Source organism: Spinacia oleracea, chromosome 4, assembly GCF_020520425.1.
Source record: "Spinacia oleracea cultivar Varoflay chromosome 4, BTI_SOV_V1, whole genome shotgun sequence".
Taxonomy (NCBI): domain Eukaryota; kingdom Viridiplantae; phylum Streptophyta; class Magnoliopsida; order Caryophyllales; family Amaranthaceae; genus Spinacia; species Spinacia oleracea.
The window spans coordinates 175,178,947-175,201,769 of NC_079490.1; the positions used below are offsets into that span (position 1 = coordinate 175,178,947).

At 34.7% G+C, this 22,823-nt stretch overlaps 2 protein-coding genes across 2 annotated transcripts; both read left to right on the forward strand.

The window, feature by feature from the left end:
• Positions 1-1,961: 1,961 nt before the first annotated feature.
• On the forward strand, positions 1,962-10,239 carry LOC110792384 (uncharacterized). The gene is made up of 3 exons (XM_021997180.2): positions 1,962-3,222; positions 8,908-9,253; positions 9,811-10,239. Exons 1-3 carry the CDS (start codon positions 2,135-2,137, stop codon positions 10,051-10,053), a joined length of 1,677 nt encoding a protein of 558 aa, XP_021852872.2. The 5' UTR covers positions 1,962-2,134; the 3' UTR covers positions 10,054-10,239.
• An 8,526-nt stretch (positions 10,240-18,765) lies between these two features.
• LOC110792383 (actin-depolymerizing factor 5) lies at positions 18,766-20,527 on the forward strand. Its single transcript, XM_021997179.2, has 3 exons — positions 18,766-18,910; positions 19,032-19,291; positions 20,031-20,527. The coding sequence occupies exons 1-3, from the start codon at positions 18,890-18,892 to the stop codon at positions 20,179-20,181; spliced, it is 432 nt and encodes a 143-aa protein (XP_021852871.1). The 5' UTR covers positions 18,766-18,889; the 3' UTR covers positions 20,182-20,527.
• Positions 20,528-22,823: the final 2,296 nt, after the last annotated feature.

Below are 22,823 nucleotides of genomic sequence, written 5' to 3' on the forward strand. Positions count from 1 at the left end.
TAGGTGTTTGATAATACATGTTAGAGTATCTTTGTAGTGCTCTTATTTCGTAAAAAATATTACGAACTACTTATATGAGATTGACAAAGAATTATTTTAGCAAAATATATGTTTATTTATCTTTTAACAACTTATTGTTCAGATCAAGTAAACATTTATGCGGAGTATGTATATTTCAATGGGATTTGTATATGGTAGGTTATATGTTTGAATTTTCTCTTAAAGGTTTGCAATTTGTATTGCTCTACCTCTCTCATTCACAACGAAACAATATGGAGTTTGTATGATAATAAATTAATAATAACCCAATATTTTACACTTTATTCATTTTTTCAATGTCAATTAAACATCATTGTTAGTTGTTATTTTGTCTATAACGTGTTAAGAAGACAACTACAATATACAAAATACAGGGCCGGTCCTAACTTTTTGGTGGCCTATGGGCGAAAAATAAATTGGGGTCCATGTCTTTTAGGGTTAGGGACAACAAAAATTCTCAAAGATGTGGTGTACTTTATTTTATTGAAAAAATATTTTTTAAATCATTAAGAATGATTATTACTCTATGTCTAATTAAACTGGCAAAGAAAATTTAATTCGATAAGAACAATATTAAGGCTCGCATACTTTTGACCTCGTGCTATAAAGAATGAATTATAGTTTAATATTTCACACATTATTATCAAGTTAATATAAGACAACATGACATCTTCAATCTCAATTCAGTTCTTGATTCTACATAACTCTCTTTTTAGTGTTAATCTGGATTTGAATTGGGTACTTTGTAATAGAAGTAATGAAGTATCAACCAAATTATCAAAAGAAAAAGTGACCAAAAAAAAAGACAAAAAAAACTATAGTATAAACATGAAAAAAAAGAACAAAGATTACAAAGAAAGCTGTATAACACGTGAAAAAGAGAAAACAAATAAGGCAATGTTCACAGTGCAAAGAATCGAACCCCGGGTGTATGTTATTTGAGGTGATAACCAAACCACCAGGCTAGTTTACTTAATTGTTAAATAATTTCACGAAAATTTATGTGACAATTGTTCAGGTTGACAAAAGAGACATGGGCTTCTTTCCCCGGGGCCCTGGGCGACGGCCCCTTATGCCCTGCCCCAGGGCCGGGCCTGACAAAATACAAAGTACTCCGCATATATACAAGAAGCTAATACTTCATACAAATACGAAGTGTATTGTATTCAATCAAAATTTTGCACATGAAATCACAAGTCACACAATTTATTACGGGTTACCAAATGGAATTCGATATCTATACTAATATATTAAAAGGCGTTGCGAAAAATGTTTATGTGTCATATAGAACTCTCCTGCTTAGAAAAATGTTTATGTGTCATATAGAACTCTCCTGCTTACGCCACATCATCCACTCACCAAGGTTATGTGATGTTATTGACAACCAAAAATCAATATAATAAGGTTCGAACACAAGACCTCAAGATTGGAGAATATCTCTCATTACCATCTTAACCAACCACTAATTGTTGTTTATCCATGCACGTTAATTTATAATACATGTTAACATGAAGTCTAAAACAACTAAATTTTTATGTTACTTCTTATTTCGTATGGACTATATTAGAATAAAAATAACCGTTACAATATTAGGAAAACCGTGAATTAAACAATTAAAACATTAGAAAAATTCCTTTGCATGGTGCAGATAATGTACATGTGTAATTGATGAATTTAATAAATCTTTTCACTTTTATGGTCTACACGTATCTTAGTCAAATATTGAGTTGAAAAAAAGTCGAATTTTAATTATTCAAAGTAGCAACCGGGGCATCGCCCAGGCTACACACTAGTTGCAATTGTCTAAGACGTGTCCCATTGACTGTCAAAGTCAAATACTGCACTTAGACCTTCCTCTCATACACTCACAACGGCGTCGTTTAGCTGTCGTCTTCCTCATTCTCACATCTCACTGATTCCATCATCATCGTTGTCATCCTCAAACAATCACGACAACAAAACACACTAATCTTTCTTCTCTCACCTTCATCATTTTAGTCAAACCCCCCGAAATGTTCTCCTCTTCTCATCTCTCACCATTCCCCATCACCGTTTCTTCTTCTTCAATCTAATTCTCCATTTTCAGTCTTCATCAATGGCTTCCAGTGAAGAACCCACCAAAAGCTCCAATCTTTACGACACCCCATCTTCCCCAACTCAACCCCTTCTCTCAAAACCCTACCCTTCTCCTTCAATTGAAGATCCTCAACAACAACAATCTTCCCCTCTATCTGATTCCGACCGCACCCAATTCCTTCAAATTGCCTACAATTTTGGTCCTAGACCCTTCAAGGATTTACCTTTCCTCATCCTTTTTATCCTCTTCTCAATTTCTACTTTTGGGTTTGGTATTTTCTCAATTTTTCATCATAATTCTAACTTCTCTTCTCTCTCTTCCTTCTCCTATGACCCCACTTCCTCTTCTTGTGTCAAAAACCCCATTTCCAATCATGGGTCTTTCCCCAATTTTTCTGGGGATTCCAAATTTTTGGGGTCTTTTCTCAATTTGAGTTCTTCTAGTAGTAGTGGCTTTGAAAGAGGTTTGATTTGGGTACTTGTGATTACTTTCATTTTGAGCTTGCCAATTGTATGGGGTGTGTTATTGTTGCTTAAGCATTATACTAAGCAGGTTGTTTATGTTTCTCTTCCTTTCTTTATTGTGATTCCTATTGGTATAAATGTGTACTGGTTTGTTGCCTGTACTATTAGCTCCTCATGTAGTACTTCATTGCCTCTTGCATATAGGATACTGGTGATGCTGTTTGTCTTTTTGGTAATTGGAGTTATTGTGTGGATAATTGTGATTAATTGGCATCGGATCGAGTTAACTATACACATAATTGGTATTGCATCCGATGCCCTATCGAGGAATTTGGGGTTATTTGGTGTTGTCCCATGTTTGAAACTTGGGCTGCTTGCTTATTATGTGCCAATTGTTGTGTTCTTGGTGTTTGCGAGGTATAATGGGAAGATTGTGCCTCGTGAATCCAAGGGAGACTATCACTGTGCTTGGAAGCAGGATAGTTGGGTAGCTGCCTATTATGCATTGGCAATTTTGACAATGTTGTGGTCAGCGACTGTGATGGTGGAAACTAAAGCTTATGTGGTCAGTGGGACTATTGCTCAGTGGTATTTTTCCAAGGATGATTCAACCCCAAAGCGAAAAATAAGAAGTTCGTTGAGGTAATTGCCTATACTTGTTTAGTCTTTGGATATAACTTCATAGCTAGTTCTCTTATGCATGAGGCTTATTGAACTCCAAATATAGATAACCTTCTGTCCTTATAAATTGTGTTTATAACCATGTATCATAATGTATATTCAGACCTCACTTCAGTTCAGGTGATTATGAACATTCAGTATTAGCTTTTGAACATATACTTTTTATTGTGGATATTCATATTTAGGAGTTACAGCATCAGTCGGAAGCATAAAGATACTGATATGGCACAGAGAAAGTACGTTATAATAAGCTTAACTAGGTGAAATAGTGTAGAAATATGTCACTTCTATTAAGAAATGCAGCATTTATCAATAGAATTTCCGGAGTTTTGATTCAAATTGATAGCTTTTCGGAAAGGTATGTTGACCCACTGTGCATTGGCTTGCTGGGAGAGTTCGAATTGGAGGGTATTGAAATGTGAAGAGATCTTGTTATGCTATTAATTTATTAGTGTAGTTCTGTCCGTGGAATTTGTTTTGCTTGAGAACATTGTGGAGGGTGCTATTTTGTATCCTATGAGAAGCCATATTTCTACAGGAAGCAGGTGTTCGGGAGGTTTGGTAGGTTTTTCTGGAGTTTCTTTTGTGTATTTATTAGATCAATAATTGGAGGGAAATTGAATTAGGTAGCCACACACAAATGTTTCGTCTATTTTTGCGTTTTCAGGTGGTAAGAAACAAGTTTTTTTTTTGTTTTAGGTGGTAAAAATATAAAACACAAGTTATAGTTTTTTAGGTGGTAAAAACAAATTTTTGATTTTTGGAGGTGGTAAAAAACAGTTTGTCCTAATTATCACCAGCCAATAAAATAATAAATTAGTCTTACCAGATGTTAGCCGGATCAAAAAGCTCTAAAAACTAAAAAGTTAGGTTAACTTAGTTTCCTCCTCCTTTTCTTTTTCATTTTTATATATTAAAATAATATAGGGAGGGAATGCTTCTGACACTTTATATGATAGCAATGTCTAAAGAATTAGTCAAGACACACCTTTGATCGTGTCGCCGTGTCTGTAAAATTTTGGATCAGAGTGTCGGATCCTCCGACGTCGGTGTCAGACATGACACCTAAATCCGTGTCTGAGCAACATAGGGTGAAAATCTATATCAGGCTAATGATCACTTGATCATCTAGAGATGAAGTGTTGGTAGTTGAAAATAAGATTACAGTATTCAAGTAAATCATCTTAAGATGTGATACATAGAGGTTCTCATTATTTTAATGGAAATTTCAAGATCACTGTAGTTCCTATACCTATATCTTTTAGTTGAGATTCATGGATATAAGGTTAGAACTGTAGTTTCTGATCTTGGCTATATGTATTTAAGTTTGAACATGGTTAGATATGTATCACTATCTTTTGGTTAAGCAAGCTGAGATAAGATGCCACAGTCCTGTGATTGATTTTGTTTATAGGACCCCATCAAAAATAAGGGAATATGCAAATGATGGAGTTTGATGATACTAAGCATACTTATATCTCAAGGTTGTATCTTGGTATACTTTTATTAGTGTATTTTGATTGCCATGGCTCTTGAGGTCCTAGGTGATCCAAGAAGCACTTGGGCTTTCCTATTGGATTTACTGGAATTTGACCTCCTTTAGGATCTCAATCTATCTTGTTTCTCATCCCTTAACTAAGAGGTTGGATGAGTCTTATGGTTCTGATCTGGGTATTTACTAGCAACAGTTTTTTGCTGTTATCAAGTAGACTGTAAATGAATTTCACTCTTGATGAGATTCACAAACCTCTAGCAAAAATTTAGAAACTTACTTAAGTTTGTAACAGGGGAGAATATCGGTGGTAATAAGCTTTACAGGCCTCTATTTTTCCGCCTTTTGTTAACTGGAAATGAAAGTGTAAGAGGATTATGGTATTCTATCTGTTGTTATCATGCTTTAGCTTCTATAATTCTATTTTACCACCTGGATTGCTCTCGAGAAATGAATTGCGAAAGGATCGCCAGCCTAAACCGAATTTCTTGCAGAAGGCACTGCTCTTCTCATCTTCTGCTATGGTTCTTTTTTTTCCTTTTTCTTTTTTCCCCCTCAGTCATGACAGTCTTTATTCTGATATGCATTCATGAGTCATGACAATGTGTATCAACACCTAATTTGTGTCATCTTGGAATACATGTGGTCTAGAATTGCTGTAGTTCCTGTTCAACTTGATTTTTTTACCTCTGCGTTTCTCTTCTTTATGGTTGTTTGATGTTAATTATTTGGTCTGTTGTCAGTACAATGCCTAATCGTGATCTTCACTAGTAAAAGTACCTCACACCACCCTTTATACAACATGTGAGGGGGACAACTGAAGTATTAGAAAGTATTGTATCTTTTTGGTGGTTGACAAGTGTTTCAATGTACCCGATCTCTAGAATGCTTTTTGTTGAAGTGATCAGCTGTCTATTTCAAATATTTTGGCTATGAAGGAATTGGTGTTATTTTATAGCCGAAATTAAGAGATCTCCTGATAAGGAATTATCGCGTCCATAAGTATTGTCTAACCATTGCAGTTTTATGCCTGATCATAGGGATTTCAATGTACATGTTCGTGTCTTTCATGTAAAAAGTGGCTCTTTCCATCTTAGTAATAGTAATCTTCACACAATTGGACGAATGCTTCACTATGGGATGATCCAACTTAATTCTTATCTGTGCGCGTATAGAGTTGTGCATTGAAGGTTGTAAAGCTCGGTTATCATCTTTGGTGGCATCTTAAGCAAGTAGGAAAAAAGAGGTGGTCAATGCTCAAAGCAGGGAGAAGTAGTCTCGAAGTGGGAGACTTTTTCTAGATGGATGTGCAGAAATATTTTTTGGAATATAAGGGGTTTGATAAGAGAGGCAAGGTGATCTTGGGAAATTCTTTTGTGATATAGAAGCACTTTTAAGAGTCTGAAACAGAAGTGGCTAATAGTGTTGCTTGAAATTATATCTTGGACCGGAAAGCACGCTCCTGGTCCCACCAGTGAAACATATCTTTAAGTTAGTTTGAAAGTTATCGTATAGGCGATAAAGCTCAAGATTTAATACATGGAGTATTATTGTTTTCTTTCTTTTTTTTTTGACAAAAAATTGCTGCAGAAAAAATGAACATGTAGTTCAAAAATTGAGAGTTGTATGTGGGGCTGACGTTTTTAGGACTTAGGAGTCCAACTTCTTGGAGCTGTTGGATTCCAGTCATTCCACAGTAGGAAAGTACTCTATGTCTCTATGTGTGTTGTAATTTCAAATTTGCCAGATAATTTGTTTGGGGCCTTGTTGCAGTTGTTAATATCTTTGGGTCTAATGATGACAGCATTTTTTGTGCTCTTTTGAATGAATTTAGCTTCTTTATGTCTCTTTGGGATTCATGGTGCTTATTCAGTGATTTTAATGTTGTTAGATTCCCGTAAGAAAGATCCTGGGGAAGTTGTTTGCCTTTGTCTTCAGCCATGTCTGAGCTTCCACTTACATATTGATTCTAAATTTCTAATTATCTAATTAACCCTGTATTCAAAGGTGGGAACTCTCTTTGCACCAATTGAGCAATGACGAACATCTGGTTGATCTCATATTGAGCGTTGAGTCAGAAGAGGTAGCATAAGGTGGTCACTCGTAGGAGCATTTGCAGATGCCTATTACATCATTTTGAAAGGATCTAGAAAAGTGTCATTTGGTATACGTATAGTCGTATATATATCAAAGCTTTTGTCAAGTATGGGTGGATTACCCTTGCCAAGAAGCATTTATCTGAATATCTCCCGTTACTTTATAGTGTGGCTTCAAAGCTAGAGAAAATTGACTAGACTGATTGTGGACTAACAAATAACAATCTAATAAGTTCTTTAATGGGTTTGAGTGGTAAGATTTGAGTCACCCCTAACATATTAGAGGTCTTGGTACTTTTAACTTTTTAAGGAAAAGTGGCTTTGGAGGATTGTAAATGCAGATGAGTTATTGTGGTAAGATGTCATCAAGTTCATATAGAGTTCTTGTCCTCTTGGGTGGTGGAAGATAAGGTCTTCTCCTCTCATGAAGTAGGAATATGGAAAATCATTGGATGAGAGTTGCGTGTTTTCAAGTTCTCGATTGTTCCGTTCAAGGGCTTTGGTTGTGCGTAACTTGAGGAAGCTGCAGTTGAAGAGGTATTAGTTTAGATTTGTTGAGAACTTCCTTACTTGAGGAAGCTGCAATTGAAGTGTTGTTAGTGTAGGATGGTAATAAGAAGCGTTCAAATGTTTACTTTTCAGGACATCCGAACGGGTGGAAAGAAATTCAGTCTTGAGGCTTTTGGGGTATTTGGAAATTGGAATACAAGCATCTCCTTTTGAGCCGTTTTTGTAAGCACGGGCAGCTGTCAAACAGAAGATCAAAGATGTTTTTAAGAGGAAAGGCTTTGATTCTTGGATTGTCATTTTTGTTAGAAGGAAGATGAGTGATTGAGAATATGTTTACAATCTTTTTTCTTTTCTATCCTTTGGTTCTTCCTCTTAATAATTTCTTCTAAGCCTTGATTTGATGAGCTGGTTGCAACCTCATTATTCCAAAAATATGTTGCTTGTAGAAAGGGGTGAATAAAGTTTGGAAAGCCGAACTAGGGAGGATAGTTCTGTATACATTGGTGCTGCTTTTAACTCTTGGAAAGAAAAAATTACGGATTTCGTACGGTGGTGCTTGCTTGGTCATCATGAAACTCATTCTTCAAGTTCTTTTTTTCTATTTTTTTTTCTTTTCCCGAGGGTGTTGTATAGCAGGAACTAAGTTTTAGATTTTATGGGATATTGTGGTGTGATAGCAGGCATGTTTTTTTTATAAAAATAGTTTTACTCCGTACCTTGGACCTTTTTGTTTATGGATTATGTCCCCAAAATTTCTTTTTACTATCTCTTGGTTACTTATCAAATAATATTTGTTTATAAAATTGTCTTGAAGGAATGAAAATTTGCATATTTCATGTAAGGGACTTTGTTGCTAAAAAACAAAAGATCTCTTTCCTTTTCACTCATGTACTAAAATAGAACTTGTCAAGAATGTCAATCCCTGTATTGGAAGTCCATGGAACATTATGAGAGAAGAATCCATTTCCCCCACCCTTTGGCCAAATAAGGAGGAAAAACCCATGGCTTGTTATGCTAAAATGACTGTTTCTTTGAATGGGTGTTGGTACCTTTTGTTTAACACTTTTTTGGTGTATACTTCTTCTTTTTAGTTTTTTACTACCTTAAGTTTTGTGACTCGCTAAACGTTGGAACCTTCATCTGTTCATCTAGCCTATGAAAGTATAAATGGTCCAGTCAATTGTGTTGCAACTCTGATGGCTGGATCTTTTACTCCTTTTTCTATAGAACTTCTACTAACAATAAGTAATTCACTTTTTTTTTTTTCCAGTCCAATAGAGCATTAGCCATCAGTCCGTCCAGTGACTCCAGTCCTCCCAATTTGGCTCTGTTTGCTTGTAACATTTTTGCTTATTTATCATATTCTAAAGCACTCAACTAGAATACTATTTTTTTCGGAGTTTAGGAGATTGTTCTTGCAAATTTGAAATAGCTACAGATGGGAATGGTTTAAAAAATTCTTAACGATTTTAATTATCGACTGTTTTTCTTTGATTGTTTTAGATTTAATGACATGGGTTTAATCTGACCATATTTTGACATTTACAGAAATGCGTTTGGCCCCTCAGCTGGAACCATATGCTTCTCTGGGTTAATAATATTTGTTGTCCGTATGGTGCGGGCTGCTGTTGATAGTGCAAGACAAGAAGGGGCTACTGGAATCGTGAATGTTGTCCTTAGGTGCTGTGTCAATGTTTTCATGGCAGCTGTAGATTTCTTAAACAAATTCACTGTCAACTTTGCAGCTATTACAGGTGAAGCTTATTGTACATCTGCAAGGATGACATATGAACTTTTGAAACGTAATCTTCTATCAGCTGTTTTTGTGGAGACTATTTCGACACGTTTACTGGGTGGGATAATCTTCGTGCTTTCAGCAGTATATGCTGTTGTGGTAAGTAGTTAATTCATTGTCTGTTGAAATATCGTTCGCGTGGCCTTTTCTTCTCCCTGCTTGAAAATAGATATTAATTTCAGGCATGGTCTTCCTAGTATATACAGTCAAGTATAAAATTTTCAGGCACAAATCTATCCAAAACAGGTGTTTAGTAGTTCCATATTCCATTTCGAGTGATTTTCTAGTGCCTGAATCAGTTAATGTGTGAAACGTTTCTGTTCTTGTAGTCCAAAATGGAAGTGTCAAGTGTCTATAATCTACCCATGTCAGACTGTCGGGGATGCAACATGGGTAATTGAGGTGAAATGAATTGTCCGAATAACATAGGTGAAGAGCATGCACACTATTGCCCTTGTGTTGAACATCATCCTCACTCATATGCCTAGCTTTTATTGTGATTTTTCTTGCAAATGAACACTTGTCCAAGTTATTGGCAATAGATATCGGAAGCCCTTTCTCTTGTTAGTTTTAAATGAAGTTCTGCTATCATAATTTTGGCTTCTCAATTATTACATAAGAAGTTGTGAATTTCATTTTTGTGGGGAATTTTATAGGTATGTGCCATCCTAAATGGTGTAACGAATCTGGGAGTGTATTCCTACTATGTTTCCCTGTTGGCTTGGTTGCTGCTCATCATAGTTCTGGGGTTCTTCGTGCACCTACTTGACGATGTGATCGACACAATATATGTATGCTATGCCATAGATCGGGATAGAGCAGAGGTTAATAAGCCTGAAGTCCATAATGTTTATGTTCAGCTTCCTATAAGCAGGAGCATCCGAACACCGCTCGTGTAAATTATCATTCTCCAGTTTCTTTTGTTTTTTTTATTTCTTCTGATGTGGTTTGATTTCATCCCTGTAATTTGTTATCCCTCTTTGTTAACACTTGGTGGGCTGTGCATATCTTTCTATGTTTCATTTGTAGAATTCCAGGTTTTGCTAACAATAAATTGAATAAATAGACTGAGGCCATTGATTGATTATCTTGTGCCGCCGTACTTACACTCGATAGTCGGTACCCTCTGTTATTCAGCAATGCTAAATACTGAAAAAATAATTAGCACAAGGAAAGACTTCCACACCTGTAAAGAAATCACTGTACTAGTGCCCGATCTATCCGTATTAGCTAAAAAGAATTGTACTACATATCAAGTACGTACTTCGAAAATGGTTATTAGGGATGTCAGTGGGCCGGATTTTGTGGGAGATCCGCCCCGTATCTGCTCCAAATAGGCGGGGATGGAGGTAGGTTTGGCGGGTGATGGGGCCGGGATGGATATAAAAATCGTACCCGCCATGGGTGATGGGCGCCCCCCCTCCCGCCCCATCCCTACTCGCCCCACTTCATACCCGTCATGGGTGATGGGTAAGTGTGGATTTATTACATTTCTAGGTGATAATATGAATTTATGTGAGATTTTTAAGTTTTTTGTTTGGATTTTTTTGTTATGACGGATATTTTTTTCGATTATATATGTTACTTTAGTCATAAGGGTTTTTTTTTTCTTCTAAATTTAACTTTCATTACTCCGTATACATAGCAAATTGGCAAATGTTTGCTAAATAAGAAAAATTAGGCGGGTATTGGCGCGGGTATGGGGAGGGGATGGATACCCAGTTGGGTGGTGGGCGGGGATGGATTTTAGTTTATACCCGTTGGGGCGGGGATGGTGATGGGTTTTGTACCCGTCATGGGTGATGGGGCGGGGATGGGGATGAAAATTTTAGGTGGGGATAGGGATGGAGGGACCTACATCCGCATCCATCCCGCCCCATTGACATCCCTAGTGGTCATTGTTCTTGCTACTTGTATTATACAACAATAGAGTTGCACGGTTGCGCCATTGATAGGTCTCCTATGAGACCTACTGCATGCATAAGACTGCATATAAAAAAATAACTATACGATGATAAAATATAACTGTTTGCTTAGAAAATATAACTAATTGATTTGTAAAGAATACGGAGTAATTAATTGAATATAATATGTAAGTATTTGATTAGAAAGTATAAGTTATAACTAGTAGTTGTAGAAAAGGAAATTAGGTTAGACCATCCTAGCAAGTAACAACGTGCCACAATGTTGCGGATGAGACCCTGATGGGTGATAGGTAGATCCATAGAATATGTGAATGAGGAAGAAAGAGGGGATTAGATCAGATGTTTGATTCCAAATGCATAATGGCTGAGACATATGCATATGTTGGTTGACGTTGAGTACCGAGGAAATGTGAGAAGAAGACAATTAGCCCACTAAACACGTTTCTCTTACTACATCCCATTTGCATAACACCTTCACACTAACGCCCATTTTCCATGGGCCCTGCTTCCCATCTACCCATCTATCCATCATCACCCTAACACCCTTGACCCTGAGGAAATGTTTGTGTAGAAACAACTTCAAACTAAAAAGACAATCACTATCTTCCTCTTCAAAAGAGAACATATACTATACATGTGGGTTATGAAAACGTTGCACCAAAAAAAGAAGGTAACATCTAAATGTGTGGCGGTTAAGGAGATGAAGTATTTCTCATATTTACGTACATAGTAATAGGTAAACATCACGGTAATTAATAATATGATTTATAGATGTTCACGCTCGTACATCTACTTCATTACTCGAATTCTTACTACGGATGTACCCACTGTTGGAAATTCTCATTGGGAAACACAAAGGGAAAAAAGTGAGTGAAAATAAAAGAGTCCCACATGGAAAAAACTCTTCATATTCTCCTTGTTTATTAATTGGGGAATGAGTGTAACTCTTGTTTAAGAAAGCGTGAGAGTGGTATGGGTGGACACATCACACACGCGGGTGCGCGCCGGGTCGGGCTCGGGCCTCGGGCCGTGGGCCCCTGGGCCTTGGTACTTGGGAATGCGGTTCGCGGGCGTGGGGTGGGTCAACCCTATTCTTTTTGGTAACTGGACCGTTTTGCTTAAGTCATTGTTACGGGAATCTGTATTGATTACGTAACCGTTGGATTAATTACCATTAATTACGTCCGTTACTACATTCAATGTCTCTGACCGTTTTTGGCTGTTGCAATATTCATTCCCTCAGCCGTTTTTGTCTGTTGAGTTGCTCTCCTTCTGATTACTTAAATCAGAGTTTTAGTTTCCTTCAAACACAGAAAATCATTCACACAAATACGAAAACACATTCTTTCTCTCACACAAAATTGCTCTCGGTTTTGGGCATATGTTCTGACTCCATCCGGCTTTGTGAGTGCACACAACGTCGGAGTTGCGCTAATCCTGGAGGGCGACCGCATTCTGTTCTACTACACCGGGAGGTAACGCGGAATCGTCTTTTAGGACAGTGGGTGTCCACGACGCAACAATTGTTCTTCGTTCAGTTCATCGAATCAGATAAGTTTGTTCTAATTTTTGGTTTAGTCGCAACACCCACTTCTTCAATCCAATAATTCACCTCTACTTTTTTAAGCTAACTAAGAATATGATATTGATAAATGATAGAGAATAATAGTCCGGTAGCTAGGGCAATAATTAAAGTAAATAATTCGATGCATATAGTAGTCTTGTAGCTAGAGTTGATAGATGATAATATATATTTAGAATTTAGTGTTTTGTGATCTTGCAAAATTTCAACATCTAATCGATCTTCTACTTTCCTATTACTTTTGTTAATAATGTTATGGATAGAGTTGCCATCCAGGACTAACACACAACGTACATTTTTCTATTTAACCATATTCGTTGGATAAATCAACCGATTTTGGGATCTGGTATATTGTGGAAACCATCAAAACTGTATCTTATTGCCCCAAAAAAATACGGAGTACTGTTTATTTGATCTAGAATATAGGCAAATTGGTCTATTCTATATGTTTTCCAAAAATGTTCAAACACCACTCTCTTCATTCCCGCTTCCCCATTTGTAATTTTATATTGCCTTTACGACTCATTCGCATCACATTAAGGGAAAAAAAAGACACTCTTCTTTTTTTGAAGGAAAAAAATCCCACTCTCTTCGTTCCTGTTTGATCATCTTAATTTACAAAATAAATTATTTTAATAAAAAAACTAAATACAAGGCTAATTATAGTAAAAATGTACATTAACAGTTCGTTTAATTTGTAATAAATTATAGTAATGGCCGGATCGTAAGATATTCGGTATGAAAAGAAATTAAAGTGGTGTTGGATATATTAACAAGGCCCTATTTTATTCAGCTTGTTTACACTTATTTCAAATAAAATAAAGTTAGATAAGACGAGTTCAATAAGAATAAGGTTACTCAAGTACTACGTATAATCTATACTAATACATTAAAAATCGTTTCTAATAAAGTATAAGTGCCATGTGGAACGTACCCCAATAACAAGAAACATGACATGTCATCAACTTAGCAAGAAATATGCGCATGAGACCAACAAGATATAAGGTAGAAGTTTTACCATCCTAGTCAACTATTTGTTATGATTTTTACTCCAAGTAAATATATAACTTTAAATAAATAATGAATGTTTATTACGAAATACTATGTACTAACCTGTACAATTATTTTATACTTTTACTGGATGTTAATGGGTAAAACATTTTAATTTGATACCAAATAATTTTTAAGTAGAGAAAATAGTTCAAAGCAACAATTATTCATGCTAAAATCAAATTATATTGTTCAAAGTATAAACCGAGGCATCGCCCGGGCGGTACACTAGCTTATAACTAAAATAAGTTCATATAAGACAAAATAAATGAAAATCAAGTGAATATAACGCACCATATATGTGAACAAGTCAAATAAGAGTGTTTCCTCTTCATCTCAATTTCCTTCATCTAAAGCTATTTTTTTTTCCTTACTTTTTTTTTTGTGGTAGCACCCGGTTAATCCTTAGGGCTAATCCGGATTCGGGGCGAGTTCTAGATGGATAGGTTTCAGTCCCCTCCCAATTGTTGTTGCGGGGGATCAAATACGAGTTCTCCCTATCAAGTTCTGCCCAATCACCACTGAACCAACAAGCAATTGATTTTTTTTTTCCTTACTTTAACTCATCTAAAGTTATCTAAACTTATTATTAAATGTATTTTCCCAAAGTGAAGAACAGGGAATTTGAAATTTGTAAGATCGAGAAAATGGCCTAAAGTTATAAAGTAGTAGTAACTAAAATTAAACATGAAGAAATCCCAGTAAACATGGAGATTTGGCTTCCATTAGTGCAACAATATGTCAATTTTCATGCATAATTTTTCTTATATCGGTAAATTAGTTTTGGGGGGAAGTAAATGGCCAACTTGGTAGACAAAAATAATGAGCAATGCGCACTGTAACCAAATTTCCTTCACTTTCACGTAAAGTTGATCGGCGGATAAACCCTTTGCAACTCCAAGAAATTTAACAGAAGCGAATGTTGGTGTGTGATCCAAGATTTGTCCATTGTATGTACTCGTCTTAATTCTACACTTTCATATTAGGAATGACGGCCCAAATTAGTGCACGTAAATGGGCGGAAAAAAAATCTGATTAACTTTTTATTTAGGATTATTTTTCGGTATGAAACGGGTTTATATTGTATCAATAAGGTAAACGGTAGCAAAACGTCTTGCACACACAAGTCTTTTTTAAACTTTTATCGGGTTTTTTTTAACTTTTAATATCTTTTGAATAATTTTTACAATATGGAAAAAAATTGATGGATAAACATTGTAAAGAGTTACTCCGTAAATTATTAATTTCATACATTATTTTAAAGAATAATTTTTATTAAAATAATAATAATAATAAATTATTATTAAAAAATACGGAGTAGATAACTTTTACCTATATCGGGAGAAGTTGAAAATTATTATGTACACCCGAGTGCACCGTGCACCCAGGGTATTTTATGCCCATTGGTGATCCCTACCACATTTTCTCCTCATATGTAAGGAGAAAAAGAAGGTGCACCGTGCATCCGAGTACATATAATATGCTCTAAGAGATCGAAGTGGATAACACTTTTAAGTACTTTGAGTTAACTTTTATTCTGGTGTAAAATAAAAAAGAATTTGCTTTTATGTGTGTGTGTGTGTAAAGAGAGCCACAAATGGCAAGATAACAAATGATATAGATGAGATTCGATCTCAGGTCTTTAATTGGCATCACCCCCTCAAAACTACCAATAAATAAGAATTTGTGGAACAGTAGAATGGTAGATGCAATTGTATAGTATGGGCATTGAAGACCATCCTTCCATACCAAGTTGTCTAATTGTCCTTATTTATACTTTAGATCTACCAAGTCCGTTTCAAATGATCTTTACAACTTTCCGTTTTACTCTGTTTTATAAAGTTCTTTACATTTCTTTATACATTTTTGTACATGAAAAGTTACAATATGACCTTTTTACTCACAACATTTACAACTCTATACTCAATAATGTCTCCTACTTTATTCATATTTTCCCTATATATACCTATCATTTTACATATTTCTCTTATTTTATCCATATTTTGATATTCATCCACCTTTTTTGTTTTAATATTTATACAAATAGTAATGTAAAGATCAATAATTTTAAAACAAAGGTAGTACAAGTAAATGAGAAGGACAAAAGAAGTCTTATCTCCGTCAAAAAAAAAATAGTCTTACCAAGTTTCGTGTCATGGATTTTTATATTGAATTGCTAATATTAAGAAAAATTGACTTCGAAGATGAACACCAGTTAAAGAAGAGAATATTTCTAAAAGGGATCCAATTGAAAGTAAAATCATTGACTCCTACAATTAAAAAAAAAAAGCGTAAATTTGTAAAAAATGACCTTTTATAACTCAAATTTTGCGAGAGGGAACCTTATATAATTTATTTTGTGAAATCACATCTTAGTGTAATTTTTTTTGCGAAAAAGGACCTAAGGAAAGACTGGGCTTTTCCGGCCATTTATCGAGCTTTTCCGGCCATTGACTTGCTCGTGGGCAACACGTGTGGCTTAACTTGGCTAAAGACACTGATTTTCCCGAGTCTTGAATTTTCAAACTTGATTTTATTTCGATTTTTTTTTCAACTTTAGATTTTAAAGCTTAGAATTTTGGAGGAAAATTTGGTGTGGGTAGCAAAATAAAGCCACACGTGCTTCTCACGTGCAAGTCAATGACCGGAAAAGCTTAGTCAATGTTGGAAACTTACTTTTAGTTGTCTTTTGCAAAAAAACAATTACATTAAGGAGTGATTTCACCAAAAAATAATTATATAAGGTCCTTTCTCGCAAAAAAAAATTACATTAAAGTGTGATTTCACAAAATAAATTATATAAGGTCCCTTCTCGAAAAATTTGGGTTATAAAAAGTCCTTTTTAACAAATTTGCCAAAAAAAAAAAAAAAAACTGGTTTACTTTCACGATATTAGAATGATACAAAGTATGATACTTCATATATAGCTTCCCCACAAGTTTGTAACCTAATTTTCTCAAGTTTGTAGCCTAATCCCAATAAAAAAATAAATTTGATTTTGCACCAAAATTTTAAAAATAAATTTGATTTTGCATCAAATATTAAAATTACTAGTATAATTTATCAGATTGGCTAGCTTTGTCAAATCCAAAAGTGAGTACAGAAATAAGGCTTTTCATGTATGTGGGTGGGGAGGGTTTCTAAACCTCAAGCGACTTGTGTCCACATGGACACAAGTGATCCAAATACAATCATCTTGAGTACCAACACATAATATGTCAGTACCAAAATGCAAAATTGCTTAGAAATATCACCAATATAAGTCATATGTGTTATTATTAGTATTCACATAATTTGTATTGGTATTAACATATTCTGTATTGGTACTCCAAATGTTGTATTGGTACTCACTTGTATACGGACACAAGTCACTTGTGACAAAGACTTGGGTGGGTGGGGGAAGGGAAAGAATTGCTCAACTGCTTAGCCAATACGAGTAGTAATCATGAATCACGCACCCAGTGGCTGAAATTGATGCAGTCACAGTTGACAATTCACATTTCTCACGCCCAATATTACATTTTGATTTTGTTCCTATTACATTTACATACTCTACATTTCGACATTAAAAATCTTCGATTTGTTCCTATTACTAACGATTACATATCACCAAAGTATATAATTTGGTGTAGAGAGAGCGCATAAACTATAATTTTATTGTGTAGGCAGTATTCAATATCAAGTTTTAGATTTTCCCCGCCCAATACGTTAATCAAATAAGATGGTTGGCCTCGAATACGTACATGCATTATAACTTACTAGTGTTTTATGCACGCTGTGTGTGTGGATTTTAGAATGACATTAAGAAATTAAAATTTATTAACGTAAACTGGCTACCTGTTTTCTGTTTCTTCTTCAGAAAGTATTTAAACCAATGATATAATATCAATTCCGAAATTTCATCATAGATGACTGATCGAAAAGTTAAGAAAATGTTTAAAAGATCTATATCAATCTAATGTGTGATTATTGTCATCGAAAATGATAAATCTCAACAACACAATTTATATTTATATTTTCTTAATTTGTTCACGGATTCGGGAGAAGAATATATACACTCACATGTGTCGACTTCAAGAAAAACGGTGGTGGAGTTTTTTTTGGATAAACTCGTTTGTTTGATTACTTTTTTTTCTTAGAATTGTTCAAACTCCTATTACTTTTACAATAAATCGAATGACAAAAGTGATTTGAATAATTTTAGTTTTCCGTATACAGAATAGAGATTTTGGCAATTATAATAAATTTGTAATATTATTTGATTTTTGTGTCTTCCTTTGACTTTAATTTACAATTTTTATTGTTTTCGTGAAAGAAAATGACTTAAATGAGATATTACAGGGCCGGTTTTCATAATTTTTTCTTACTTGTTTTTTATGATTGCTGGATAAATTATTTAATTATTTGTTGACTTTTAGCTGTAACATTATCAATATGGAAGATTTTATGAATGGTATTATTTAGTTTTTCTAACTTACAATTTTGCATGAAATAGCAAGTTTTAAAAATTACTAAAATAATTAATCAGCGTTAAATTTTGTGAAATAAATTATCGAGGATATTTTAGTCTATTCTATAGAAAACACCAAGAGGCCATGCATTTACGAAAATGACTTCATTAGTTCCCTTATAGAATAGAGATACATTTACCAGACCAGGCGAGTTTACCACCACAATGGTCTCCCAGCTCTTTCTTCATAATCACACATCCTGAAAGCAAGATTAGCGCTAGTTTGAGCAATAGTCTTATTGAGTAATGACTTAAGACCTCTCATTTAAGTGGGACAGTATGACAAAAGTTTGAGCAAGAGTCTTGGAATATCAAGACTCTACTTAAGACGTTTAAACAATACATTCTATCTAAATTTTTGTTTTGGTTTTTTTCATTTTCACAAGTTTGAGAAGTCTTAAATGAGTATTACAGTGAGTCTGAAAAGGTTTCGATAAGAATCTGAGAAATTAAAAATAAATAAAAAGATGATGTGGAAGTCTTAGCTCATACTAGAGCTCTACGTAACGAGTGTAATTATTAGCAACTTGAGTGGCAAATAACAAAACCTATTTCTATATAAAGCCAACCCAGTGCCACATCACTACCATCCTACTCAACAAACTTCACAATTACGGAGTAAAAAATACAGAGCAGAAGCAACTCAAGCAAGCAACACTAGTGCAAAAATGGCTATGGCATTCAAGATGGTAACACAATTTTCAATCTTAATTGCAAATTTGATTTATCTTAGTATTTCAAATTACTATTTTTCCCAACTACTAATGGTGATATTGATGATATTCTCTGAAAATTGAATGATAAAAACAGGCGACGTTGGGGATGAAGGTGACAGAGGAATGCAAGAATTCATTCATGGAGATGAAGTGGAAAAAGGTTCACCGCTACATCGTTTTTAAGATCGATGAGAAGTCCGGCGGATTCACCGTCGATAAGGTCGGCGCCTCCGGTGAGGGTTACGACGATCTCACCGCCTCGCTTCCCGATGACGATTGCCGCTACGCCGTCTTCGATTTTGATTTTGTCACCGTTGATAACTGCCGCAAGAGCAAGATCTTCTTCATCGCTTGGTATTGACGCCACTATCTCTTTTTCTTTTTCTTTTTCCTTTTTATTATTTATCTTTCTTTTTATTTGGAATCACTTTGCTGATTTAGTTTTGACCTTAACTTTATGATCTAACTTCCGTTCAAAACTTAAGATTTTTTAAGTTTTAGCGGGTAATCAATGTGAAGTAATATACCTATTACCCGTACCGTATTAGGCATGGCACAACCGCGAATTGTATCTTGTTCGAGACTCACCATCTGCTTGTGTTTAAGAGGATAGATTTGCGTAATTGAGCTGATTGATATGTGTCAGTTCAGTAGGATATGATAACTATGATAAAGATTTTGGACCAAAACGAGTACATAATTAAAACATGAAAATAAATTTACTATTTTGAATTTTCATCGTCTCAAAATTATATGGACAACAATTAAGAGATACTATGAATTCATCATAAGTGCCAACAACATTTTAATTAGGAGTTTATGTTTTTGATTAAAGAGTAACAAAAATTAAAAGAGTTTACCTTATTAACGGATTAACTTTATTCTAGAAGTTAGGTTGAGACCTCCAAGTCTTACTGATGAAGCCATTACCGACACTACCGAAAGTTAGTTCTAAAGCTTACAAATTATGATGATGAAACGCTTTGTTAAAATTGCATTACACTTTTTAGTTTTTACCTTCCTTAAAGTTGTGTTTGTTTGCGTACGAAATTACGATTATGGTCCTAAAGTTTGTGGTTAATTACGGTTTCAGGGCACCATCAGCATCAAGAATTAGAGCAAAAATGTTGTATGCAACATCAAAGGATGGAATAAGGAGAGCATTAGATGGAATACATTACGAAGTGCAGGCAACCGAACCTAGTGAGATGGGGTTCGATATCATCAAGGACCGCGCTAATTAGCTCTAATCTTGATTTTAACTGCCCCTCTAAATCTCAAATTAATCCCAAAATGTTCTAATTTATGTGTTTTTTTTTCTTTTCATAGTTTCAATTGATGACCTTAGATTTAGATCAAAGGTAGTATTAAGATCGGATTCGGAGGAGTTTTAATTAACATGTTTGGTAGTGTTGTTGCTCCCCTTCCTTTGATCTTTTCTTCTTGTCTTCTATTTTGTATGTTGTTGTTTGTACTCGAAATGATGCTAATCTTGTAATGCTAATCCTCTAATTTGGTAAAATAATTGAGGTGGGCATTTGTACTAATTAAATCAAGTAATAAAATAGTAGTATTATCAATTATCTATTATTTATTTTGTTATTTTTGTCGACCATTTTTGCTTTTGTTATTGAAACACAAATGATTCTCTTCTCTTTATTACTTTATTATAATCACAACGATTGTGATGCCTTACCAATCACCATAGTTGGTAGAGCACATTGGAGAAAAACGAAGAAGTAAAAAACGAAACCGTATAAGAAATTTGACCTTATTCGGCCCATGTAGGGTCATTTCTCATCATGTATATTGTAACTGTAGTAATGTGTGGTATTGGACCATTATAGGGAATTAGGGAGTAAGTATTTATCAATTTCGATTCCACTTGTTACTAAATCTAGTGATAAATTGATGCTAGATCTTCTTTTTGATATCCGTTTACGACTAAATGGAAGTTGATGTTTGTGGTCTATAAAGTAAACAGATCGAGTATGAATCACACTTTAACGATATCTAAAAGTTTTAGAAAACTTATACTCGCTTCATACGACATTAGCAAGGAGTATGCGACTTTTTCTGAAATACTAGTGTAGCTTACCATGGATGAAAGATTTTGTGGTATAGTATCATCGTATCATAGCACAAGTAATCGTGATTATAAGTAACATGTCATGTTAAATTAAAACGACATGGTAAAATATAAACTATATCTATATAGTTGGTTGAGAGAACAAATGACATGTTCATTGTACACCTAATAATTCTTCCACACTTTAGATGAGGTTCTTGCAGCCCATTTATCATTAATTTGGAAAAAGGGTCATTAAAATGGTGAGCATAAGTCTAGATCTGCAGACAGTGGACACCAACTAAATTAGTGAATAATAATTTTGATTATCCTAATACGTTTGTCTAATTAGGAAATGGGCAGCAATAATGGAGATTAGACAATAATAATTGGCCTACAATTAGTGAAACAGAATGTGACTGGCAGATAAGTAAATACAAGTAGTGTACTTAAACAAGGAAGTCAGGGACCATGTGATGTTACTTGATAGCTAAATCCTCGCTCTATGTACGCATTGCTAATTTTCTATGAGATTAATTGCCAACACTTTCTCCTACTAGATTTTACAGCAGAAAGAATGGCTCTTTGTTGATCTTATGTTTACTTTTGTATGGCCTGTGAATTGGGCCTATGGCCCCATAACCAGCATGTCCATTTTATTGACTCGGAACTGGCCCGAACCAATTGTGTTTTGATTATAACTAAAATTTCTCGGTTTTTTTACGCATTTGATTTGTAGAATCAACATAAACTATTTTTCAATATAACATGAATTGTAAGACTTGATCGGTAATCGACCGCAAACCTGGTTTGAAATCTCTAAGTTAAGGCTCGAACAAGTCAAATATGATCCTTGTGGTTTTGTGGTTCGGTGACTCTTTATTTTTTTTTATCTAAAAAAAACATTAATAATATGGAAGCTTAAAGTAGGGTTATTCCTATTATCAAAAAAAAAAAATTACCGTTGATGATAAGATGGACAAACTCATTCGATTAATATCCATTTTTTGATAACCTACCAATGAGGTTTTGGCCTAGTGTTTACGACTGAATATTTATATAGGGAAGTCAATAGGGTAAGATCGGAATGGAGTGTAAGTACCTCCATCCCCATCTCCATCCCAACTTAAAATTTTCTTCCACTTCTTTGCTCCATCACCAACCAAACCTTCATTCATCCCCATCTAGTTAGGGGCTTGGGGCGGATTCAGATCCTTGACATGTCATAGGATTCAAACATCTGACTTCTCATTTGTTGATAACATACTTTAACCACTATGCCACAACTCATTTTGTTGTTTCATATATGTTCAAAATTATATTAAGTCAATTTAATTAGATAAATGATCTTAATCATTTATTCATGCTTAATAGTCTCAAGTCACTAATTAGTCATTACTTTTACGCGTTACTAATCTTTACATGATAAATTTTATTAAAGCATATTCAAACCAACATATATTGTAAGGTAAAAAGTAAATTAGACTCAAAACCAGTAATAATAATCTAATTGATATATTTTTCTACTATTAGGGGCATCGATCAGGACACTAACTAGTTGTTAAAATATTAGCAATAAGAAAATAGGTCATTAGTTCATTACCCATTGTTAGAGCTGTCAAAAATCGACCCGACCCGAACCCGACCCGAAAATACTGGGTCCTGAACAAGATTTTGTGACCCGTAACCCGATTTTATCCGAACCCGAACAACCCGAAAAGGAATGGGTCAAAACCCGACCGAACCCGTTTTAGACCCGACCGATTGAAAATCATTGTATTTATAGTAATAAATGAGATTATGAGAAAATTTAAGCAT